This window comes from Phaseolus vulgaris, chromosome 9, assembly GCF_051622355.1.
Source record: "Phaseolus vulgaris cultivar YP4 chromosome 9, ASM5162235v1, whole genome shotgun sequence".
NCBI lineage: Eukaryota > Viridiplantae > Streptophyta > Magnoliopsida > Fabales > Fabaceae > Phaseolus > Phaseolus vulgaris.
Window position 1 is genome coordinate 34,830,641 of NC_143506.1, and position 27,612 is coordinate 34,858,252.

General features: G+C 34.5%; 2 protein-coding genes across 2 annotated transcripts; one reads left to right on the forward strand and one right to left on the reverse strand.

Annotated features, from left to right (window-relative positions):
• The first annotated feature begins 21,664 nt into the window (after positions 1-21,664).
• On the forward strand, positions 21,665-22,018 carry LOC150025281 (14 kDa proline-rich protein DC2.15-like). Its single transcript, XM_090295705.1, has one exon. The coding sequence runs from the start codon at positions 21,665-21,667 to the stop codon at positions 22,016-22,018; it is 354 nt and encodes a 117-aa protein (XP_090151831.1).
• Positions 22,019-27,112: 5,094 nt separating this feature from the next.
• Positions 27,113-27,406, reverse strand: LOC150025282 (14 kDa proline-rich protein DC2.15-like). Its single transcript, XM_090295706.1, has one exon. It carries the CDS (start codon positions 27,404-27,406, stop codon positions 27,113-27,115), a length of 294 nt encoding a protein of 97 aa, XP_090151832.1.
• Between the last annotated feature and the right edge of the window lie 206 nt (positions 27,407-27,612).

Here is a 27,612-nt window from a genome sequence, read left to right on the forward strand (position 1 = left end):
ATAAATAAGATAACAAAATAATTATATATAGTTTACTTCTTTAATTTATTTTAAAATTTTTATTATAAACCATTATTTTTTAAAAAATCATTATCATTTGTTAATAAAATTAAATAATCATTATCTTTTGTTGATAAAATTAAATTACATAATTATTTTACATTTTGTTAAGATGGATTGTTTATCTTTTGGATGTAATAATTAGTCCTATCTATACGTAATTATTTTATTTAATATAACATGTATTCTTTATTTTATAAGAAAAAAATTATATTTTTATCAGAAAAAAATTGAATAAGAGAAATCACTGGTTCAACCCTTATACATATCTAATAAAATTATTGGCAAGAAGATACTTATTATATGAACAAAATTACTTTTTTATTAATTTTAAGTTAAACGTGGATAGAAAATTAAAAATGATGATACGTTGTTTTTAAAATATAAATTATAAATATTTAATAATATTATTATTATTTTTCTTGAAAATTTATATCTGTGGGATGTTAAGAATAATTATTATTTATTATAGGTGACTTTAATAAAGTTAATAAAATGAGTTATATTAATAAAAGTAAAATTGATCATAAATTATTTATACTAACTGATTATAAAAATAATTTCTTTATTAATAGTTACAGATAATAAATAAATTATTTAATTAAATTATATACTGAAAATAATATCGTTATTTTAATTAAAAATATGCTTTAATTATAATAAGTTATAAATTCATTAGAAAACTTATTATGAGATTTTTTATGTTTTTTTCTCATTAGAAAATTTTATTTATACGTATTTGAATGTTGTTTAGTCAACAGTTCTTTAATCATAATAAATTTATTTATACGAATTTGAATGTGTTTTAGTGATTTGTAACATTTTTTTCACCCTTCTTTCATTCGTTTTTAACGTTACCTGATAAGGATGCAAACTTACGGGCCATCCCAGGTATAATTAATGTCATGAGAGTAAATAATTTGACACCCTTCTTTTTCTTAACATATCACTTAATAACAAAATATTAAATTAAGATATTTAATTAATACATAAAAAATTATTGTAAGAAACATAGTATAATTGTCACAGGTGGCAATGTGGCTGACCTACATTGCATAGGTTCATCCCGTGTTTGGACCGTCGCGTACGAGAAGTGTGAGTTTATTTTACTGACTCATCCGGTATAAGAGATAACATGTGGGTTCGCAAGTCAGTCCACATAAGAAAAATATTTTTTTTTAAAAATAAAATAAAATTTTATTAATTATAAAAAAACTTATATCTGTTACTGAAAAAATTAAAGTTTTATCCATGTTTGAATTCATTCAATTAAAATAAAAATATAAATTCAAGTATGAAAGTTGTTAGAAAACTTGATTAAAAATAATTAAAGTTTTGTTTAGCATCTATTTATCCTATATATGTATGTAAATCTATAAGAATATCTTATCAAAAATTTGCTACAAAATATTTTAATGAATATAAGACTAATTTTTTAACAGTCCTATTGAAATATTTTCTTTATATTATTTTTTATTAACAAATTTTAAATATAAGAATTTACTTAAAACTAAATCCACCGTCACTCTTCACACTAACTCCATGACTCAATAAAAATGTCTGGTCCTCGGGAACCTCTAAAGTCCTTTTTGCTTGTTTTTTCTTTTCTGATTGGTGTTTGAATTTTTTGGTTGATATGTATTCGATTAAACATAAGTTATTTATTTAGGTTGATCAGACTGTATTTGTTTTAGTAGGAAGTTAGTGGCAAACTTCTGGGTTTCTGTGCAATTTTGTACATGTGTTGGATCACCCTAAAGTGGTTCTTATTTATTTATTTTTTATTGTTGATAAAAATTAAACTAACTCCTTTAACTAATTAAAATAAAATAAAATAAATGTCATACTGCAATAATGGGCATAATTAAGCAGTGAGCATAATTTCTTTTAAGTATTTATTATAAATTAATATGTTAGAACTAGTTAAAAGTTTTGTATGAACACTAACATATTAACTTTTAAGTATTTATTGTAAATGATAATTTTAGAACTAGTTAACAATTTTGTATGAATTTTAACATATTAACTTCTAGTCAAGTATATAATTATTTATATGCTAGATCGTTAAGATTTTATTTGAAAATATTTGCTTGAGAATTGTGGTTATTATGCAGGTTATATTATGTAAGTAAGAAAAATAATATATCACAAAAAAGTTTTAAAAAGATACACTTTTTATGGTGGATATTGTTAAATTTGTCATAAAAAATATTATATTCTAAGACTAATTTTTCTTTAACAAAATCTATAACGGTTAAAATATTATCTATTTATAAAAAATAACACATTTTATGATGTTAAAACAATGTGTCATAGAAAGTAATATTTTATATGACGGGTGTAATTTTAATCGTCATAGAATGTGTTATTTTTTATGATGGTTAAAGATAAACAGTCATAAAAAGTGAATTTTCTATGACGACTCTTTTAGGCATGACATAGAAAATAAATTTTCTATGACGGTTAAGAATATAGACTTTTTATGTTGCTTACATCTATGACGAGTCTAAAATCCACGTAAAAATATGTTTAGTCATTATAAAAAGTATTTTCTGCATTAGTGTTAACTTTATTTCACCTCTCAAATTAGAAAAGTTTTCAGAAACATGTTTTGACATCGTGTAAAATAATTTTAAGAGGAGAGAGTTCTATAATTATTTTAATAGATTAAAACTATGTTGTACTCATAAAATTATTCGATTAACTCGTATTAAAATAGAGAACTTATATCTGATCATGGTTTCAAAGTTATTTTAATTGATAAAAGTATCTAATTAATTAAAAATATAATTAGAAACATTTTAATAGATTGAAAATATATGTTAATCAATTAAAATATCCTATTGAAAAAGCTCTCTAACTCAATATTTAATATATATAAATTTAATATATTATTTAAATAATTAAATCTAATATTTTTTATTTTTTATCAGTAATGAATAAATAATAGTATTTAAGAATACTCAAGCTACCTATAATAGTCCTATGAAAAATTGTTTCAATAACATACACCCTCTCATGGATCCACATGATTCAAAAGACCAACATTCACAAAAGTCTAACAATTTCATGAACCCTTATAAATACTAAGCAAAAGAGTCAGCCAGAGTTGTACGGAAAAGAACCAGAAAACATTATATCATAGTTGGTGAAGGCAGGTGTTCAAAGTTCAATGTGTCATTATATTGCCTAGTATTATATCATAGTGCACAAAAAAGGTAATTGTTTTAAAAAAAAAACATTGTATATTATACAGTTGCACCAACATCACAGTGATTTGCTCCACTGATGAGGAGCAACCAAATGATCAAGGTGCTCTTATCCTCCTTCACGAATACTTGGTCTTCTTCCATTTCTATACAGTTCAAAAAAAGACAAAAAGAACCAATGCTTTCTTGATTATTCATCTTGGGAGTATTTCTCCGTTGATCGCCCACGTCTTCTTGGTGACCAACCGCGTGACGGTGATCTATTTAAACGCAACCTTCAAACTTGCTACATAACATTCCCAAATAGTTTTTTGTCAACGTGAATTGTTACAATGTCGCCGGTCGCTGATGGAAATTTCATTGCTAAGTGTAGGGTGGAGACTATTGCTCTTAGACGGTTGATAGAGGGACGTCCGAGTAATATATTATATAAGTTTTTCGCATTGACCAATAGATACCTGACCTTAATGGTTTTGTTGAGACATCCTTCCTCGCTGAACGTGGTGTACAAATCAATATATTCTCTAGTGTCCACTCGTTCACTCGAAAATCCAACGATCTGCTCGTCATAGGGTTGAATTTCAATTTCGGGGATCTGCATATTTTGGAAAGTCTTCCAATACAGAATGTCCACCGAGCTGCCCTAGTCGATCAGCACTTTGGTAATTGAAAATTTATCTATGTTTATAGTGATTACCATAAGGTTGTCTTGTGCTAGATCTATTGCGGTAAAGTCTTCATCCATGAATGTGATCGGGGGCATGTGTGGTTTCAGTCAGACTGTTGTAGAGTGGACCGACTGAATGGCTCTAAGGTGTTTCTTTCTTGCTAAAACATCCGCCCCCAGCAAAGCCTCTTGCTATATAATGGACATCTCTAGGAATGTCGAGTGACACGAGATCGATGATAGTGTTGACGACTTCCTGGACTTTGCGTCTGGTTCTATTCTTTCTATCAGGACTCTCACTCTGTTGTCTGGTCCTTCTGATTGGGCTTTAACTTCGTCTATGTTGCGTGGGACGTCTACTGTCATCATGGCGACGCGGGTTTTCTCGTCCGGTTCGGTCGTGATGTTCGTTAAGGGGTTTTCGGCCCCTTTGAGGGGATCAGCGGTATGTGGAGGAGTCAGTTTTGATGAATTGGCTTTTGTCCTTTAATGCTTGGCCCCCTCGGATGTGTGTCCATAATTACGGTAATATTGGCAATGCTTGGAAGTGTCAACGTTTCGTGAGGTCTGTGATTGTTTTAAGGTCAGGATCAGTTCGACTTGTAGAGATTCGTCTAGGATCCTTCCCCTGGGGACAGCTACGATGTGTAACTGTTGAACCGAGGCCCTCGGTGTTCCTTGTAACGGTCATTCCGGCCTGACACAGGTCAGTTATTTCTGTCTTTGTCATTTTCTTTCACATTGTCTGGGCCTTCCACTAGATGATTTCGGTGATAGTCAATATGTTCCTCTATCTGCATGAACTTAGTGGCGTGATTGTACAATTCTTCCATGTTTTGGGTTGGTCTCTTGATTAGACTTTCAGTGAATTGGTCGGGGTGGATAACGCCGACCAGGTGATGCATCGCAATTTCGGGAATTAAATTTCTAATGCCCATACATACTTTGTTGAATCTATCCATCAATGCCCGAAGGGTTTCTCCCTTTTCCTGCTTCACATTGAGAAGGGACAACAAGGAGGTGTGATGAGACCGACTCGTTGCACACTGTGCGGTGAACTTTGTAGCCAGGACCTTGAAATTTCCCATAGAATTGGGAGGAAGGGTTATGAACCATCCTAGTGGTCTCTCGTGTAGAGTAGTAGGGAAGACTTTACACCAAACAAACTTGTCAGATGTGTACAGAGTCATTTGTGTCTTGAAGACATTCAAATGTTCATCTAGGTCGGTGGAGCCATCATACAGTTTAACAGTTAACCCTTTCCACTTGGAAGGGAGTGGTGTTTCCATTATCTCATTTGTCAATGGGTGTCCACGAACGTCTCCTTCATTGTTTGGGGTAGTATGAATTCTGGATATTTGGTGCGTCTGATTTGTTTGCAAAGTGGGTGGCGGCTGTTGGATTGGATTAGTTGGTGGAGCATCAGACTGCCCTTCTCGTTCATGACTTTCGAGCCGTTGTTGCAAGGATCTGTTTTGCTCCCTTAGGACGAACATTTCTTCTGCATGACGACGTTGGTTTTCTTCATTGTGCGACACTACGTTAGTCCGCGACACTTTTTTTACGCAGTTCCTCCATTTGTGCCCGAATGGCTCGAATCATGGTTGCTTGTTTTCCGTCATGTGGTTGGCTTTGTTTCTTGTTGAGAACATAGTTGCTTGTTTTTGTTGCTGAAGATCAAGTTTGCTACCTCGACCCCATGGTGAGCGCCAATTGTACCTATGTAGAGGGAGGGGGGACCCAAGTAACACAATTTGGTGATGTGTTAGTATCTGCTGAGTAACTTCAAGCTTCCTTCTTTCATTGTTGAACTCAGGCGGTTGGGTGTACCAACGATTGCACTCCGACGCTCAAGTCAGTATTAGTATTTTTGGGGTGTTCTTTCAGAGTAAAAACGTACCTTACAACTTTGTGGAGGTTTTATTTATAATGCTAATTATGGGCTTTCTTCATGATGGGGCTGAATATTAGTTATTAAATGATACATCGTGATCCCTGATTAATAGGGAGGTGTGTTGTTTAAAGAATATTTATAACATCTTTCAGTTAATTAGTATTTGACTGATTTTGGGGAGATGTTTCCCACATATTTCGAATACGATTATAGCACATTAAATGTTATTGTAACTGTGGTTATTCTTATTTAATGTATGACTTGAAGTATCCTTTGACTCGATCGATTTGTCGCTGCCTTTAAAACAGACTTGTCCGGTGCCGACCGTTACAGAACCTATTTTTTTTCTATTTGTTGATAGAAGCTACAACACAACCCTACTTTTTAAAAAAAAAAAAATTGGGATATTAGTTTATATACCTCATTGAGAAAGAAAGAATAAACATGAAAAAAATAAGAAAAAAAGTTAAAAAAATATATTTTATTAATCAAATAACTTTTACACATTTATTTAGATTATTAAGTACTCTATTTATTAAACAAATAAAATAATAGAATAATAAATATAATTACAACTAATAAAGTAAACAAATATTGTTTCAACTGATATAACTAACCGATACAGTTATAACAACAAATAAAAAAAAATCATATGCAATCATACTTATCTTCCTAATAGGAGAGAAGATCCTTTTAAGTGACCAAATCACAACTATTATTATTTTTAAACAAAATATTGCAAACGTGGAAATTGTAGACACACATCAATATGTCTTTACCTATAATTAATTAAAACAATCAATATTTCTAATTATCATACCATTACTTAAATTTGACACTATTATTGGATTTAGATATAGATTTTGGAATAACTAAATTTTATAAAATTATAAACTAATTTTTTGTGTTAATTTTTCACATGTTAATTGTTAATTTATAAAATATTTTAAATTAATATAAATAAATTTACTATTTTATTAATTTTTATATGATACTGAAATAATTAATATCAATTTAAAAATTAACATTCTAAAGTAATATTTTAATATTTTAATCTTTTAATCTTTTAATTTTATTTAAACGTAAACCTAAATCTATAGTAATAAATTCAAAATATTATTTAAATTAAAAATTCAATGAATATTAATTTAAATATAATATCAAAATTATTTTTATTATATAATGTAATTAATTAATATTTTAATTAAAATATTTCAACACTTACATTAAAGACTTTAAGGAAACAAAAGGGGACAAGAGACTATATTAAACTTCGAAGAAAAAGGCTCCAAAGAATACATCTTTTATACCTATGAAATGAGAAGCGTATAAGCCTTCGAGAACTAACAAAAAAGACTCAAATATATTTAGGTGGCTACAAGTAAATTTAATAAATATATTACAAATTATAAAAAAAATAAAAATGCAAATTGAGGACTTGCTAGTTCAGAAAGATTTGGACGTGATTTTGGGTGACAGGCCAGAAAAGATGTCTGATGTAGAGTGGGAAGGTTTGGATCGGAAAGCTATGTCCGTTATCCGACTCTCTTTGACCAAGAATGTTGCGTTCAACATTCTGAAGGAGAAGACAACGAAAGGTATCATAGCATTGTCTAACATGTACGAGAAGTAATCTGCTGCAAACAAGGTGTTTCTGATTAGAGAATTGGTAAACACAAGGATGAAGGAAGATATTTTATTACTGAGCATATCAATAAAATGAATTCGATCTTAGCCAGACTTACGTCAGTGGGCATTAAGTTCGATGATGAAGTTCAAGTTGTACTACTGATATCATCATTACCTAACAGTTGGTCTGGAACAGTTACAACAGTTACCTGTTCAGCAAGACCCGATGGATTCACTTTTGAGAAGATTCGTAATCTCATTCTTAGCGAGGACGTCCGAAGAAGGAATTTTGGAGAATCATCTAGTGAATCGCTATATGTCCTCAGAGGTAAAAAAAATATCGGAGATAGTGGAAGCAAGAACAAAGGAAGGAGTAAGTCAAAAACTCAGGATTGCTCAAGTGTAACATGTTGGAACTACAAGGAGGTGGGACATTTCAGGAATTAATGCCCAAATGATAAACAAGTCAACATTGCAGAAGACTCCGCGGACGAGGACCTCTTAGTCTGTTGCGCGGATAGTAGTGTGGATTCCTAGGTCATGGATTCTGGTGCTTCATTTCATGCTACCCACAGTAGTGAAGCATTGCAAAATCTAGTTATTGGGGACTTTGGAATTGTAATACTAGTGGACAACAGAACTCTTGATGTTACGGGCATGGGTGATATAGTGTTGAAGAAGCCAATCGGTTTCTGGACTTTGAAGGATGTCAGAGTTGTTCCAAGCTTGACGAAAAGTTTGATTTCTGTTAGCCAGTTTGACGAACAGGGACATGAAGTGAAGTTCGGAAATCAACAGTGGAAGGTCGTCAAGGGAAATCTTGTCATGGCCCGCAGAAGAAAGAGAGGTTCGTTGTATATGGTCAGATCACCGTTTGAGGGAGTGACCATCCCAATTCAGAAGATAAACAAAGTCCAGTTCACAGAATCTCGTATGCAGAAGAGGGTTGTCTTTACAAGAGAGAAACCTAGAGCCACAGGTCAGATTCAGGATGAACGAACATGGAAAGGTTCAGGTAGACCAGTCAGAGGTACTTATGGCAGTGGGAGCACGGGTCGTGCTTCAGCTGAGGTTCCTAGACGACAATGGGTTAGGAGAACCAGTATTCCAGTTGTTGAAACATCTCTAGAATATTTCTTGTTGAGTATGGAATATGTTTATTCTCAAACTATTCCAGGATTCGGCAGTTCCTGTAAGTGGGAGCCGATAGGAATAGAGAACGGATCAGTGACTGATGTGTTGAAACTCAAGGGAGTTTCAACAAAGTCCTCAAAATGATTAAAGAGATCATTGTACTTGTAATTGGTGTGCATTGTCCGTGTGGATGTAGGTTGCAGTTGGCGACTGAACCACGTTAAATCTCGTGTTGTTTATTTTCTGCAGTTTTTTTCTATCAACAAAGAATTAATTGAATATAAAAGGGACACTTTAGGGGTGTCCTAACCCTTATACAAAAAAACTCATCTTTTCCTCTTACACAAAAAACTAGCAGTAACTGTTTTACATTCACAACTTGTGCAACTTTTCTTAGCAGTAACCACTATTTAAAGGTTTCAAAAATTCAATCCCACCCACACTTACTTGTCATCCGCTTGGTCCATCAGACCTTGCCCAAAACTCCATCTAATTATAGTGGCTTCATACCAATGCATAAAAAGTTACATGGATACTTTGGTCCTTAGCTCAACAAGATTTTAAAATCCTGCACCCACCCGTGCCTAGTCCCCAATTTCCAGCAGCCCTCCAATTAGACTTCCAATACTTGATACATCCCCCACTTATCCATCCAAGCCTTACTCATATGCATGTTTTACTCACATTGCAGGTTCAAACTAGTTTGCTACCTGCATAACCACTAGTATAGCATATATACTTGTTTGTTTATATCTACATCTCCGCCAAGTGGCTATCCAACATAACTTACATAAACATGTGGCATTAGTGTCAAAAGTTTGATGCCCTTTGATCCCTCTTACATATCAGAACCAACAACAACAGGCTTAAAAGACCTTTGTAGTACACCAGTATAGTCTTCCAGGTAGTGCCTTGTGCTTTGTGTAAAAAACCTAAAAATAATTGTTTCAATGTCAGCTTCTTGCACCATGACAGCACCAAGGCACCACATCTGCTTTCCATTTTACTTCCTCCACCCTCCTTTACTTGCCTAGCAGATTCTACAACTCTCCTACAATACTAGTGTTGTGCATCATTTGTATTACCAAAAAAATACATCACTAGAGGAACCCCTAAAACCTTCACCTGCTTGCAACTTTACAAAACAACACCCCAACAGATCCACCCTAACAAACCCTACATCACCTTACTCTGTTCCGCTTGGTGTCCTCTAACTTGTTTTCATACCATCACAACAATTTCCTGCTTAGCTTCATATAAGTTCTTCCTAACTTCATTTTGTATATTAGGTACCATGCTGCTGATTTTTATTCAGCATTCTACAGCAGGACCAGTCCTTCAATCATAGGTGATATATTAGGCACACTAATAAGTCCACAAAACAGCTACCTTGTATTCAGGGCACCCACAAACCACCAGCCTCAACCTTTTACTTGTAGCTTCTAATACATATTAAAGGTGATGTACCTTGTATTTGGAGCAATATAGACCTATTTCCTTAGTGGGGGTGATGTACAAAATCATCTCTAAGGTGTTGGCAGAGAGGATGAAGAAGGTGTTACCCGTTGTTATTGATGAGTGTCAATCTGCCTTCCTTAAGGACAGAGGCATTCTTGATAGTGTTCTAACGGCTAACGAGGTGTTAGAGGATCTCAGGAGGCGCCGGGTGAGCGGACTTTGTCTAAAGGTGGATTTCGAAAAAGCCTATGATTCAGTTAGATGGGATTACCTTTACGACATGATGCGTAGAATGGGTTTTCATAGTAACTGGATAATGTGGATCAAAGGATGCCTAGCCAGTGCAACTGTATCTGTGTTGGTTAATGGATGCCCCACGGAGGAGTTTCATCCGTCAAGGGGGTTAAGGCAGGGCGATCCCCTTGCCCCCTTCCTCTTCTTAGTGGCAGCTGAAGGGCTTGCAGGGCTAGTTAGGCAAGCTGTGAAGGCCAATCTGTTTTCGGGCCTAAATATTGGTAGTAAAGATGTAGAACTTTGTATTCTCCAGTTTGCTGATGACACTTTGTTCTTTTGCCAGGACGCCTACTCTAATGTGTTTACTCTAAAGGCTTTGCTTAGGGGGTATGAGGTAGCATCGGGGTTGAAGATCAATTTCCATAAGTCTAAGCTAGCAGGTATTAATGTCCGGAAGAGTAATATGGATTGCTACACAAAGACCTTAAATTGCACACAGATGGAGGTACCTTTTATCTACTTGGGGATTGAAGTGGGGGGTAACCCGAGAAGGAAAAAGTTTTGGGAGCCTGTCCTGAATAAACTTAAATCTAGGCTCAGTGTTTGGAAAGGGAGATTTCTGTTTATGGCAGGTAGGCTATGCCTTATCAAGTCCGTCCTGTCTGCAATCCCGCTCTTCTATCTGTCCCTGTTTAAAGCTCCGGAGGTAGTATGCAAGAGTATAATCAGAATCCAGAGGAGATTTCTATGGGGTTGGGGTAAGGAGAATAGGCCTGTCTCTTGGATTAGTTGGAAAGACATTTGTAAACCGAAAGAGGAAGGAGGTTTGGGGGTTAGAGACATCAGAAAGTTTAACTATGCGTTGCTGGCTAAGTGGAAATGGAGGAGTATTTCTGTGGATAAAGGGAGATGGAAGGAAATTTTGGACTCAAAGTACGGCCTGAATAATAGGTGTCCCCACATATCTGTGAAATATCAGTCTTGGTGGTGGAGAGATATTCTGAAGGTGTGTAGAGAAGGAGGTGGAGAAGGATGGTTTCAAGAACAAGTTGGATGGAAAATAGGGAACGGAGGCAAAGTTAGGTTTTGGGAGGACGTGTGGGTAGGCAACTCGAATTTGAAAACTTTGTTTCCTAGACTGTTCTCTATTTCGCTGAACCAAGGCCAGAAGGTGGAAGAGGTTGGACTGTGGGCTGATTTGGAATGGGGATGGACTCTAACCTGGAGGAGAAACAAATTTGAGTGGGAATCGGCATTGGAATCTGAGCTTGAGAACTACATCTCCAGGGCCATGGTTAGGAAGGATGAAGTGGACACCCAGGTATGGAAAAGTGATGAATCTGGTTGTTTCTCGGTAAAGTCAGCGTATGATTGTCTAGCTAAGCATGAAAGGGGCCCTAAAAAAGAGGTGTTTATTAACCTCTGGAAAGCGAAGACCTTCCCTAATGTGCTGTTCACGACTTGGAGGGCCTTGCTGGGCAGACTTCCAACAAGGTTGTGCTTGAGTAGGAGAAGGGTAATGATGAATTCCATAGGATGTGCTCTATGTTTGGCCGAGGAGGAGTCTTGTCACCATCTCTTCATGGAATGCAAACACGCACAAGGAGTGTGGAATAGGTGCTTTAGATGGATTGGTATTCTATCTGTCCAACATAACGATATCGCGACCCATTTTACGGGCTTCTACCTGACTACTTGCAGCCAAAAGCAAAATATGGTATGGAAAGGGATGTGGACAACTATAGTACGGTGTCTGTGGGACCATAGGAATAAAGTGGTGTTCAACGGAGGAGTAGTGGACGAAGAAGAGGTGTTCCATGAAGCTCAACTTAAATCGTGGTTGTGGCTAAAACATAAAGGAAATAAATTTTCCTACTCTTTCTCTGATTGGGTGTTGAACCCCTGGACCTATTTAAATAGTTATAAGTAACTTTCTGCAGGCTTTTTTGGAAGATGAGGTAACAGGGAGTCCCGGAGTTTTCTCGCGTCATTGGAGCAGGGACGAAGGCTGGACTGAAGCTCTATCACGCTAAGGTTCTCTGAAGGCTGTTTGTCCCGTGGCCCAGTCTAGGGATTGGTTCCTTTGGTATGAGGCTCTTTGTCTGGTTGAGACCACGGGTCATTCAGCAGCAGGTTTCAATGAGGCACTTAATACTGGGGTGCTGGCTGGAGATGAGGTGGTGATACCGTAACCACATGCAAGAACTCAAGTTGCCAAGACGCCTCATGGAGGCTCAATCATTCTTGTGGCTGTCTGGAGTAGCAGTGGTGCATGAGTGCAGACTGGAGGCATTTATAGGCAGGCGCTACGGTAATGTGGAGGAACGTTTGTCTGGTTTTGCATGTTAGTGGTAGCAGCAGGTCCTGATGGGTTACCCTATGCTGGGGTGAGGTCACTTTGGAGGATTTCGTATAAAAGTTTGGCTGAAGTTGATGTGAAGGTGTTGGCTGGAGATGGGGTGGTGACGGTGTAGCCATGAGGTCCTTCACAAAGGAGCAAAAATGCTAAGGAGGAACGTTTGCTTTAGGTGTTCCTGTTGTCTCTAAGCTGTTGTAGAGTAGAATGCAGGGCAAGGGTGCTAGTTTCTGATCCGTTTGTTGTCTGCATGGTGCTCTCTCTGGTATTTCGCTGTTGGCTGCAGTGCTCATCTTATGAATGATGCAGAGGCAGGTATAAGGTTATTGCTTAATAAACATTGTTTTGGTGGTGAAGTGGGATGGCTGCTGGTGTAGTATGACAGAGCTGGTTTTAGGTGGTGTTTTATGTGAAAGGCTAAGCTCTGCTGCTTGCAAGGTTGAGCTTACAAGCAAGGCTGGGCAGGTTCTGTGCGACGGGCGTAGGTGTGGCAGCTGCTGGCTTTTTAAAATGGTCATGTGCCTGTGGTGGAGTGACTGGATGAAGCGTGCATCACTTACAATATTAGAGGATGTTACTATGGATGTAGATTAAATGGCCATGTACAAGTGGTTCTATGGCTAGTGAGAATCAATTGCTTCTGAAGGGTTTGCCAATCGGGTGGAATCATCTTACGGAGGGGTTGCGGTTTAAAAGTATGATTGCTTAATCATAGAACAGCTAGTATTGGCAGGTTATATGTTTTAGCAGGGCCCCTGTCGTAGCAATGGCTAGTGTTCTTTGTTATATATAGGGTGTTCTTTGCAGACTGAAGATTTTCTTCAAAATAATATTGGTGTAAGCGGGTTGGGATACCCCTTTGTATCCCACTTAATTAAATTCAATTCTTTGGTGATAAAAAAAAAATATTAAAGGGTTCAATATCCAATTTACAAAGGAGTAGCTAAAAGAATGACCCCTATGCTTTAACCACAACCAAGTCTTGAGCTGGACCATCTGGAAAATCTCCTCCACATCTACTACCCCTTATTAAAAACAATGGAATTCCTTTGCTCCCAAATAATGTCATTATAGTTGCCCATACACCTTTCCATAAGAGATTTTGTCTACTGCTGAAGTGAGTCAAGATAGCTTTATGTTGTACAAACATAATGCCTATCCATCTAAAACATAATGACTACACCCTATGTGGGGGTTTTCACCAAAATGGTGTATTTTTTTTTCATATTTACGTAAATGGACAAAAGCAGAAAAAATTACAGAAATGGGCAATTCTTGGTCAAAGTTGCCAATGGTGTAGGCAATATCAATTAAATTTGTTAATCTCTCCATTTTTTATTTTTTAATTAAAGTTTCTAACTGTATTGACAACTTCAGTATAAATAAAATTGGATACTGAATTGGCAATTTCACTCCATTGAAGTTGACAACCGTATTGGCAAGTTCAGTTCATTTTTTTTAAATGAAAATTAATATTTTTTGGAAATAAAAGTATATAGTTAAAAAAATTATTTTAATTATAATATCAAAATTTAATTTAATTTAATTTAAGAAAATGGTATATAAAGTTGAAGAATTAAAATTATTTTTTTTACAATAATTTTACATAAATTGGATTAAAAATGAGTTGTGTGATAAATTAAAAATATTTACTATTTTTTAAATATTGTTAAAGTTAAAAATACACTTACAAAAATGTGATATGATTTATGTATAAATTTTTAGATTATATAATATATGAAAGTGTACTGGTAGGCGAAATCCTTAGCAATCAATCTCTGTGACATTTGTGTATAGAAAATTATCACGCGTGTATAGAAAACCATCACGCCAAGCTACACTTTGTTTCATTTATTTTTTTTTCCAATTTCATAACAAAGAAGTTGCCTTTACCATTGACAACTTGGGAAAAAGTTGCATTCACCATTGGCAACTTCTATTCAAAGTTTCCTTCATGGTTGACAACTTTGCATAGGAACAAAATGAAAAAGTTACTCACACTATTGCAACTTTAATTGCAAGGACGTGCAACACAGCTTCATTTTCGCTCAAGCAATGTTTTAATTACACAAAAGACATGTCAAGCTACATTTTACTCACATGGCTACATAGAGATTCTTTTGGGTACAATGGCACAGAGATGATTCCCTTGACAATTCACACTTATATTCATTAGTTTGGTGAATGTAAAGTTTCAGGAACTCTATTTAATAGAGTCCTATCTCATATCCAATTCACACTCAATTTATTGCATTGTGCTGGAACTCTATTGCATTGTGCTGGAACTCTTTAGGTGTGCCAAGTTATCTTCAAAGGTAATATTTGTTTAAAACTTTAATTATTTAATTAATTATAGTATTTTAATTCTGAAAAATCGTTTTGTATTTTCTATTTATGATGAATCTGTATGAACCATGTACACTGTTTCATGGTTTAGAATTGATGCTGCATGTTGTCACAATAATTACTATGGAAAGGACTTAATCAATATTTCTTCATTCTCTCGTTAGTGGTGTAGGAATTAATATTGGTACCTACCGAACAAACTATAATTTGTATTGGGCATACTGATTTCGAAATACATCCCCACCCGAATTGCTAAATTATATATATATATATATATATATATATAATTCAATAATCTACCATAATTACGATTATAATAAAAAATATTGTTTTAAAATAGATAATATTTTTAAAGATGTTATTTTAAAGTGTAATGGTGTATAATATAGTTTAAAGTGTAATTAAATAAAATAAAATTAATTAAAATATATTTATATTTGAGCTCTACACAGGAATTTTGTTTTTTCAATAGGAACACTATGTATAAAGGTACTATAAAATATGGTTGTATTTGCAGGAACCATCTTATTAGAATTTTATGACATCTTGTCGCCTTCCCGCGAATATGTCCCTATTGCGACTCCAAGATAAACATGTTACTAAAGACGTATGGGAAGGTAATGAAAGACTATTGAGACCCAGAAGACATGCAATCTGGATACTAAAGCATGAGGACATACTTGACCAACGAGTCAAACAGTTAATTGATCATTCTGGTTTTGGACATTTGTTAAAATTTAAGAACATTGACTTCAACCACGTACTACTTACAACATTAGTGGAAAGATGGAGATCAGAGACTCACACCTTTCACTTTCCTCTCGGTGAAACAACTGTTACTTTGGAGGATGTGGAACTCATATTGGGTTTACCTGTTGATGGACAGGCTGTCACCAGGATTACTAATGGTGATTTAGTATCTTTGTGTGAGCAGTTCCTCAGATTTACACCACCAGCTACAGCGGTGAAAGGAAATGTAATTAGTTTGTCTTGGCTTAACAACAATTTTCAGGAATTGCCACATCATGCAACCGATGATGTTATTGCTCAACATGCTCAAGCTCACATATTAACACTTATTGGGAGTCTATTGATGCCTGATTCTTCAGGTAGTAAGGTACATTTAATGTATCTATTATTGTTGGCTGACTTGAACAATGCTAGGAATTATAGTTGGGGGTCAGCTGTATTGGCTTCTTTGTATCGTGCGCTCGATCACGAAATAGACTTTAATCAAGATAATATTGGAGGTTGCACGCTGCTTTTACAGTGTTGGGCATGGGAACGCCTAACATGCATTTCTCCACAACTTCAACCATTGACCGATGAAGAAGTTCAACAAGGGGTTGGTTTCCCACTCGGGAAAAGGTATGCTATTTTTTTTATTAATTTTCGAGACAAGAAAACAAAGTTCTTAATATTCCTTTGCTTATATTAGGTGGACTCGGAGGATGCATAGGACGCACACAGGAGGAACCATTGTTCCTCAAATACGAGCAATGTTTGATGGCATTAAAGCTAAAGAGGTTGTAACCAATATATAAACTAACATATCATTTTAACTGAAAATTTCATATTACTGATGTTTCAAACATTTATTTACAGTTTCTTTGGACTCCATATCGAGTGGATTATGTTAGACGCTTGATCACTATCGAGGTTTCCCCAATTGCACGAGCGGTAGTTCCTCTCATATGTTTCGCAACGGTTGAATTTCATCAGGTTGATAGGGTTATGCGTCAATTTGGATTTCGACAGAGTATTCCACATGACCCATTCAATCTTGATCAACTTCACAAAGAGGATATGAGAGGACGAACTGATCGATACTGGCCACAATATCATGTGGCATGACCGTCATAATCGTCTAATTCAGGGAAATCAATTTAATGGAAATGGTCATTTGCATGACAAGTCAACATACATGCAATGGTACATCAACCATACTATCCGCTACATCTCGCCTATAGAGTCATCGTCTGATGATGATGTAAGTTCAATTACAAAATTATTTATTATTCTTCATTCACTCATCCAAAATTAACACATATTTTCAAAACAGTATGATATGCCACATGAGACTACACAACCTCACTATCAACATCATGTCGGGTCTTCTTCTCAAGTTCAATCGTTTCAACAACAATCTTTTAGTCTGCCAGGTGTTCAACCGACCCAGTTGTTCGGATATGAGGATCAACCTCACATGTCATTCCAATCGTCATCCCATCAACCACCTTTCAACTACTCAACATCTCCATCTCAACAAAAAAATTTTGTTGGTCCATCAAATCCCTTTGCAACCTCTACCATGACCCCCCCATCTGCCTACAATCCAATGTCATCCATGCAGTATTATCGACCAACAATGCCTTCACAGGTGTCCGGAAATTAGAATGATGATAATGAAGTCGAAGGCACTGAAGATGACATTCCACCTCCACCCCCTCCTACCCTTCCATCCGAACAACAGCCACAACAACGACCACGAAGACAACGAAGAAGACCACCATGCGACACAGCTTCACATAGATGACAACTTTTCCTACATCTCTATTTTATAATCATGTATGAATTGTACTTATTTATTATTTTATAAATATTGTTAAACACTACCCTATTTATTTATAACTATATCAACTATAAATGCTAACTATAAATGCTACTTCATGAATATAATTTCAATTTTTTAAAAACAACAAAAGTATTTTTAATTTTAACATTTAAAAAATATTAAATATTTTACATCTATTAACACAACCTATTTTTAATTCAACTTAATCTTGGGTAACTTTGTTTCTTGTGAAAACAAAAATTTAGTTTTAATAATTTTAATTTTAAAAATTATTATATAAATTTTTTAATTTTTAACAAAATTAATTATTTAAAAAAAATGAACTGAACTTGTCAATACGGTTGTCAACTTCAATGGAGTGAAATTGCCAATCCAGTATCCAATTTTATTTATACTGAAGTTGCCAATCCAGTTAGAAACTTTAATTAAAAAATAAAAAATGGAGAGATTAACAAATTTAATTGATATTGCCTACACCATTGGCAACTTTGACCAAGAATTGCCCATTTCTGTAATTTTTTCTGCTTTTGTCCATTTATGTAAATATGAAAAAAAAATACACCATTTTGGTGAAAAATCCCCCTATGTGCAACAACACATTCCGCAGTTGATTCGTGATTATGTGTGTTACTTCTGCGTGCGTTTTTTCCATCACAGTTGTCAATACTGAGAGTTGCGAGTTGCGTTGATGACAATGCCGAAGGGAATATCAATGGGAATAACGGTGATGTTAGCTATTACGGGAGATTCAAGCAAACATCAACATGAACTCCCATCCCCTGAAGGGTGTTGTAGCAGGAGGAGGATGGGCCCATTGTAAGACTCGAATTCAATAAACCAGAACATGCACTCAACCCAACCATATTCATAGGACATGTTTGAGAGGTGAAGATTGAGAGTGATAGGAGATTGAGAGTAATAGGAGATTGAGAGAGAGGAATAAGGCAACATAAACACTACCCTTCCAACCCATTTCACTCAACAAACCTAATTCCTCTCACAACACTTTCTTACACTGTTAGAATGTTTTTTCTTTTATATGGGATGAATCATTATATTTATATATTGTTTATTGTTAATAAAAAAATTAAAAAAATTGTATATATATTATTATAATATCTGGAAGTTTTATTTGAGAAAAATTTATAAAAAAAGATCAAAATAAGTTTTCTAATGAATTTGGATCTTATTATAATTAAAGCATATTTTTAATTAAAATAATGATATTATTTTCAGTATAAAATTAATTAAATAATTTATTTATTATCTATAACTATTAATAAAGAAATTATTTTTATAATGAGTTAGTATAAATAATTTATTATCAATTTTATTTTTATTAATATAACTCATTTTATTAACTTTATTAAAGTCACCTATAATAAATAATAAATGTTCTTAAATACTACCTATATTATTCACCGTTAGAAGATAAATATCCAGTAGAACAGAAATACTAAATATGGCAAGAAAAATGGTACAAAAAACCTGCCTAGACATTTAATGTCACTGATGATGAAGACTATTTCAATTACTTAACCTTGAGGGTAAACTTTAATTAACTTAATTGTTCAAATAATTGTAACCATATTATCTGACTTATATACAAATAGGTATGATAAAATCATAATTTCTTTAAGAATTTAAATTTTTTTAAGTTCTATAAATATTAATTTGTTTTAATTTTAATTATTATAAATTTGTATCTTACTTTTAGTTATGGACTTTTCTAAGTATTTTCTTTCCTTATCTTTAGGTTAATTCTAAAATTGAAAAATATAAGATAATAAGCAGCACTTGACCAGTTCTAATGAAAAGGCTCATCACTCATAATGAAAACCCTATATATGCCAAACCTGCTAAGGTTGTGGGTTGCCAATCTCATTGCAGCATCTTAGTTCTGCTGTTCTTTTAACACCATGGCTTGCTAAGTCTGTGTCCTTTTATGGTGGTTTCTTTTACTTCTGTTTTTTGTCTGTCTGTGTTTTCAAGACATCACAGCAGTTCCTCGTGTTGTCTTGTATAAGTTTTGACCTGCATTTGTTTTAGTAAAAGTGTAAAAGGTATGTACAAGAAACCTAAACCCATAAATGATAAGACCTGTTGTTATTTGTATACGGGGTTGAAATATCCTTTAGTATTCTCTTTTATATTCATTTTATTTATTTTTAAAAAAATAAAGTAATATTTTAAAAATAAAACAATTAGATTAATTATAAATAATGATGTAAACATAAAAAAGGATAAACATGTCAATGATTAAACAACACATATAAAGGAGGATTACAAACATAAAACATGAAGATAATAAACGTTGAACCACATGCATCTCAGTAGATACAAATGCAATTTGTTAGATTGTTTAGTCGTCTCCATATGCAAGCATGAATTCCCAAAATAATTTTAATAAAGTAAAATAAAATTTTCTTAGTTTATATGCTCAATTTGGTGTTATTGGTAATAGAAAAAAGGATATACGCCCAATTTGTTGTTATTGATAATAAAAAAGGATGTTGAGAAAAAAAAAAAATATCCTTTGCATAGCAATTTGAGTGGAATATAAAAAAAGATGGAGTGAAAAGACTACCAGCCTCTACATGAAATTAAGTGATTTCGATGCAATAATATTATAAATCTTTTGTTAATGTAAAGCTTAATACATCTTCTAATCAGAAGATAAATAGAATGTTTAATCTTTGTAAAATATTCGCTTTGTGAAGTATCTTTCTTTCTATTAAGGAGTGCTTATAGATCATATCTTCTTTATTAAAGGTTTATCTTGTGCTAATTTAAAAAAACTTCCTATTGTAAGCCATGAGTGACAATATAGAATACCCAAAAAGTCAATAGTGACTTTGGTATTAAAGAATACTTATCTTTATCTCATAATAACAGTCATAAGTGATTTTGTATAGTCATGTAATAGGAATAATACTTGTAATCAAATTTTTGTTATTGAAACCCTTTACAAATTGTAAAGTAGAACTAGGTTGATAAAAAAAAAATAGAATTAGACTTAGCCTAAACAATGTTTACTCATGTACCAACCTTTGACTTTTCCTTTTAAGCATCTTATGAAAATATTTTTGAAACATTTTTAAATCATTAGAAACATTTTTAGATCATCTAATTATCATTTTATTATGATTCATCAAAGTATTTCTAAAGCTTTATTCAACCCCTTCTACAGTTAACCTATCTTTTTAGTTGGTATCAAAGTCAACCTCTTGAGGTTAGTTCTTTGTATAATAGAAGTACATCCAAACACTTAAATGGAAATTGAAAGATAAGCAGTCAAGAAACCACCATTTGTTTAAAGGTGGGACGTTTAATTACAAGAAATAAATTATGATAGGATTATTCAAATTGTTTGTGCCACACAGACATATGGACGCTTGTGAGCCCTTACATAAAATTTTATGAATAATGAACACAAATAATGATAACTACTCAACTTCAAGGCTTGGACACCCTCATGTGCAGGAAAAAAGCAAAGCAAATTGGAAGAAGTAGGTATGCTGGAATGGAATGTAAAATTGCATCTTGCAAAGCTGGAAGTAGGCATTTTTCTAATGTAACCAGCTAAGCCATGCACCAATATTTAACTTTTTTATGCAGATTTTGATGCAGAATTGGTTTTTTCTACATACAGTATGATTTGTAAATATGCTGGTGGGTTGATGGTTTTTTTTATAAGGGTTAAGAAATTTCTAAAGTGTCTTATTTAATTTTTTTTAATAAAAATAAAATAATATATATATATATATATATATATATTTATTGGTTAAATAGTATTTATACCCCGTATAATATAATGATTGTCTTACTATTTTTATTAATCTCAATTTTATCTTATTTTTACTAAAAAGAAATTAATGTAATCGTGTTTTTTTTTTCAATAAATAAGTGTAATTTATTTATAATCTTGTTAACATCATCTATTATAATCTTGATAACATCCTCTATTTTTTGAACAAAAGTGAAGAACCCAGATGCAGAGTTGTTGATGATTGAGAATCGATTACACTGTTGATGATTGGGAATCGATCACATAGAAAAGTGTGAGAAAGTGTTGTGACAGGAATTAGGTTTGTTGAGTGAAATGGGTTTGAAGGGTAGTGTTTGTGTTGCTCTATTCCTCTCTCTCAATCTCCTCTCACTCTCAATCGTCACCTCTCAAACATGTCCTGATTTGAGTGCATGTGCCAGTCTGTTGAATTGGGTGAATGTTATGGTGGGGTCACCGCCCCCAACCTCTTCCTCCCCCTGCTGCACCATCCTTGAGGGGCTGGGTGCTCAAGCTGGTGCTTGCCTATGCAATGCCACACCTAGAATCTTTAACATCAACCTTAGGGTTCCAATTGTTGCCGCCATCAGCACAACTCTCAATACTTGTGGACTGCCCAACATTGGATTAGGAGAATGCAGTAAATTCGACACCATGTTGAATGTCTGAGTCACATGGACAAAAAATTTTTTAACGCAACAAAAACTATCAATATCAGAAACCTCTCGCCCCTTACAAACCCAATGAGAAAACACACATTAATCCAGCTCAAACAGAGATGCTTAGCTTCCTTCATCCTATGCATAATATTGGGCTGCCTGTGACTAGTTTACGTTGACCCTCAGTTTACAAGCATCCATAAAACAGGGGATTTAATGCAATAAAACAGCAAACCAGGTTCCTAAACTACTGCAGCACATCACCTATTATTTCACTTTCCATTCCAGCAGAAAACCAGCTCCTTCAAGGCTCAATGCACTCAACACAGAACGTGCATAAAACACCGTGCTAAGCAAATCCTGCTGCAAACAGCAAAAGCAAAACACCATCAAAGCACCGTACTTCCCTGCTTTTGGCTCTACGTTTAGATAATGTTGTTCCTGCAAAAAACTTCAGATCAAAGTTAGCTATGTGATGTGTATTCATTGTTCTTGCTCCATAGGTAGTTTTTGTTTGATACAACCCCTTGTCATCAGCATTAGTAAACCAGATGACATGGCAAGCATGCCTGCTCAGGTAGAATTGGCCCCTCACTCCCTCCATGTTCCCCGTCTTTATATGCACTTTCCCACCACCTGTTTGAGCTTATGTCCCACCAAACTTATAAGTCATTATGGAGCCGTCTCACCTCTTTGTTGGAAATAATTTCTAACCCCTTCATCTTTGTAACTTGGTCAAGGGTACCAATAAACTTAATGTTTTATGGCCCACCATAAACTACACCAGAATCCCTCAGCCAATTTGGAATTGTCAACCCCATCCTTTGTCCATTTCAACCCCTCAATCCCAAAAACACCCATTCCAATACTTGATTTCTCTCGGGCTCCTGCATACCAGACAGATTTATTGGCACTTCCTGTACTCAACCCCTCTGTAGCACCAGTCATGACTCCACTGTTGACATATAAGTAACCCAAAACCACCACGCCCAACCATCACTTAACCCTAAACCCTTCATCACCCTTTCCTTATTCTTATGTTTAAATAAAACTTATGTCACTTCTTTTCTTAACTCCTTTTACTTTTTCTTTTATAAAATATCTTTTCCTTTTAACATACTTCCTATATTTTATATTTTTTTTATCAGAAAAAATAATAAATTTAAGAAAGAGGTATTTACCCGTATACATGAAACCTATAGTTAAAAACCACCAGATAGAATATACAACGTTCACATAAACCTACTAACACAGTGCAGTAAACCTATAGGATTCCTAAGCTCAAAACCATACTTCCAAGGGAATAAAACTAGACAAACCCTTTACCAACCCGCTAAACAAAAAAGTTGGCTTTTCACTGGATGTATGCAGCAGAAAAGTTTATTACAGGCACGGTAACAGCAACAACATACCACTCCAGTAAATGATTAATAAAGTAGTTATGTTGAGGAAGCATCCACTCTTCACGAAGCAAGAAGCATTACACCAATGCTTTGACTCTGCACGCATAAATCTGATTTAATGGCGGGCCCCTATAGCTACATCACAAGTTACCACAAACAAACACAAATAGATATTGGCTGGAGAACATAACCTAAAAAGTGCTTAGCTTTTTCAGTGTATGGCATCTGGGAAGTGGCACCCACAACACCATACTTGCAACCTGTTAAATACAATAAAAACCTGCATTGCATCACCACAGCACCAGCAGCAAAAAATCACAACAGGGGCTCTCTAGACCAAAAAAAAAACCATATAATTCTTCAAACTAAATACAATAATTTAAGTCAAACTTATCCCATAAACAATTACATCAAATCTACTATAATAAAAAAGAAACATAAAAGTCAAGACTTTACCCCCATATTACAACCATTTGAGAATTTCGATGTAACATTCAATAATTAACAATTAAAAGAAGAGATTCCAAAAAGAAAAAAACTACAACCTTGCATAATCTACTATAAAAAAACATAAAGATATTATTTATCTCGAGAAATATACACTATATGGAGAAGTAAATGAACCTTCAGAGGAAGATTGATAATTGTTTGTAACAAATCAAATTCAAACATCCATAAAAGCATATACTCAAATGCATTGAGTCACACACAATTACCTAAGCCAACCCAAATCAAACTATGCATCAACATTAACTCAACCCTCAACATCAATGCAAACAAACACAAATTCAACAACCACTACTTTTAACCCCTTTTCGCAACGTAAAAAAAATCAACAATTATAGTAAAAAAGTCTCAAAATTATTTCAACATTAATTAAGTGCCTTACCCTAAAGTGTTTTGCAATTCCACAACTTTCTCACTAGGTTAATAATTGTTTCAGTGTTTTGTGGCTGCGTTAGTTCCACCTTAACGATTTTTATCGGCGAAGAAAAATTTAATTACTTGTGTCACTCGAGTAGGACGGCAACTAAGTGTATGTGAGTATTTCCAAACTTCTTTTCATATTTTATCGAATTATCATTATTGGATTTCAAAAAATATAAACTTTAATTTTATCGAATTAGAAATTTTTAAATTTTTTCTTTTTTTGTCATGTAAAAATTTATCCCTATCAATTTCTTGTGTTCATGATAGTGGTGATGATATGATGGATACACATGTGACACTAACTTATCAGCCGAACAAATTCGTTAGAAAACCTTTTGATACATCTACCTTAGTGAATTTTGATGATCATGTTTTCTTCAGACTATGAAATTATTATACTTACAAACACTCGTATTATATTGTGTTAGGATCGATTAAGGTTGTGGTAGTTAATGTTGCAAGGAATATCAAGGTTGCAACTTAGTCTTATTTTATGCTAATAATGAGAAGTGAAATTACTATGAGGGGCTTTCATGGGAATGTAACCTGGGTGAGAAGGAAATTGAGACATGTTAGCAGTGAAGGAATTTTGTTCAGACGGATCATACCTGTGCCAACAACGAAGCGTTGTATGACCAATTTTGCCACAAATCTGGCACGGATGTTTAACGGTGTGCCAAGGCATATTGAAATTTGAAGCATTGTTGTTGGGAATACGAGTATTGGTAAAGCGATTGGAGCGAGAAGAACCATGGTTTCTTGAAGGCATACGGCCACCACGAGAAGAATTAGGGTTAAACCGAGAACGATAATTTGTAGGGTTTGTAACATTGATATTTCTCGAAACAGTATTGGCCTGGAGAAGAGACGATTGCGTTTTGTGCTTTTCAAAACGCTCTTCTTGAGCAAGCAGCAAGGCTTCAAGATCATCAACACTATATGGATCTGTGCGTGATAAAATTGATGTAATGAAACCATCATACTCATCGGAGAGCCCATCAAGAATCACTTCGATGTGTTCCTCAGTGGAGATATCAGCACCCACCTCTGCCAAATTATCTACTGTTTTCTTTATATCCAGAAGATAAGTGAATACAGACTTATCATTTTTGGGAGTTTTGAGAAGAAGCTTCAGTTTCTTGATTGTGGCCTTGGTACGAGATGCGTATGAAGTGCAGAGGCGTTTCCAAATGTCAGTGGATTTCTCGAGACCAACCATCTTCGTAAGAACAGTGGACGTCATCGACGCAAGGAGCCAGGCAACAATCAAGTGATCTTGTTGGGTATAATGAAGATAGGCATCGTTAGGTTTGAGAGGTTGACCAGCGGTGGACGGTAGGTACTGATCAGGGACACCACTACCGTCAAGAAAATGTTCAAGATTAAGACCCCTAATTGTAGCCAGAACTTGCTGCTTCCAAAGAAGAAAATTGTCATTATCCAGTTTTAGGGTGATGGGAATAGTGAACTGATGTGGTAGAAGAGACCCCATGGGAAAAGAGGAAGATGAAGAATTGATGGTGGAAGATGTAGAAGAAGAAGACGTAGTAGCGGAAGACATGGCTGGAAAAAAAATCAGCTCTGGATACCATGTAAGGAAAACAGAGAAGAAGAAACAAAGTTTAAGAAGCAAAAAACAGTAATTCTGTATTATTAGAAAATATACCACTAAGGGTATATTTATAGAATACAACAATACAGTATATACAGAAAACTAACTACAGCTGATGAATACCCTAAATACCCCTGTATAAGGCTAACATTAGATGGGTTCACATACATACTTAACAGGGAACGAGAGTATAGTGGTCACTTTTTTGCATATTTGAGAGTAGAAAATAAGGTATGCAGTGGCTCAATTGCCTTTTTGTGATTTCTAGTGACTATATCATATAGTTTTTAACAAGAGACATGACACTTAATTAAAGAAATGGTGAAAGTCTACATATAAAAGTTAATGTAAAATTTTAGAGTAAAAATAGATGTAAAAGTTGAACATTATAATAAAAAAGAGTGATCTTCTTGTTCACTAGAATACTTATTTTGCAAGGTTTTACTTCTTTTTAATTGGTAATCTCTTCTTTTGTAACTTTACTTTGAAGAATTGTACATGTATGTTTATCTTAAAAACAAAACATCTTTCTCATACCAATTTTATATTTTGATGTGTGATTATGTTGGAAGTATATATGTGCGGTTAAATATAAAGTGATGTTTGCAATGCTGGAATAACGAACACGTATTTATTTTATACTTTGGAAAAGCATAAAAAGTTATCTTAGGAAGTAAAGTAGGAGAAAAATAGGTTATTGTGCTGTTTTGGACGTGTTAGTAATGGCAGATTGTGTTTAAAGGGTTGAGGTGTTTCTAATGTGTTTTGTATGAAGTGAAATTATTATGAGAGTTGATTTGTTAAGTAGGTTCCGATGTAGAATTTTTTCTACATAACTAAATGTAGTATTTCTGCTTAGTTGTTAGAAATAGGTGTTCTTAATTAGCCTTGAGGCTTTAGATGCTATTTTATATTATAAAAGGGTTTAGAGGAAGTAAAAGAGTTTAGAAAACAAGTGACGCACCTTTATTTGAACATGCAACGAAAGGGTGGTGAAGGGTTACGTAATCCTCCGTCCGTCCAACAGCAGAACCGCGTCGGAGGAGTGGAAAAGAAAGACGAAAAACAGTAAAAGAAGAAATAGATTGAAGATAAGCATTAGGATGATATGTGAGTGAGAGATGCAACAATGGAGCGTTCAATTTACTGTCACTGGGGATCAGAAGCCGTCTCCACACGTATTGAGAGTAATGTTGACGGAAACACCGTTGGGAACATTGATGCCACTTAATATGGCAGATTGAATGCAAGCATAAGCTTGAAATCTTATCACTCCCATCCCCAGAAGGACGTCGCAGCATTCGGTGGGTGACCCAATCCCATTCCTCAAATCAGCACATGCAGTCAACCGAGAGAGATCAGGACATTCAGGGGTTTGAGAGGAGACGATTAAGAGTGATAGGAGATTGAGAGAGAGGAATAAGGCAACATAAACACTACCCTTGGAATCCATTTCACTCAACAAACCTAATTCCTGTCACAACACTTTCTTACACTTTTCTATGTGATCGATTGTGAATGATCAACAACTCATCCGCAGGACCTATTTATAGCCCTAAAACTTGTGCATCTGGGGTGTTCATTTTTGTTTTAACTTAAGAACATAGATGATCTTATCAAGATTATAATAGATGACGTTAACGAGATTATAAGAATCAC

Excerpts from the sequence above, each read along its gene's own strand:
- LOC150025281 (XM_090295705.1), top strand. The coding sequence starts at position 21,665 with ATGGGTTTGAAGGGTAGTGTTTGTGTTGCTCTATTCCTCTCTCTCAAT.
- LOC150025282 (XM_090295706.1), bottom strand. The coding sequence starts at position 27,406 with ATGGATTCCAAGGGTAGTGTTTATGTTGCCTTATTCCTCTCTCTCAAT.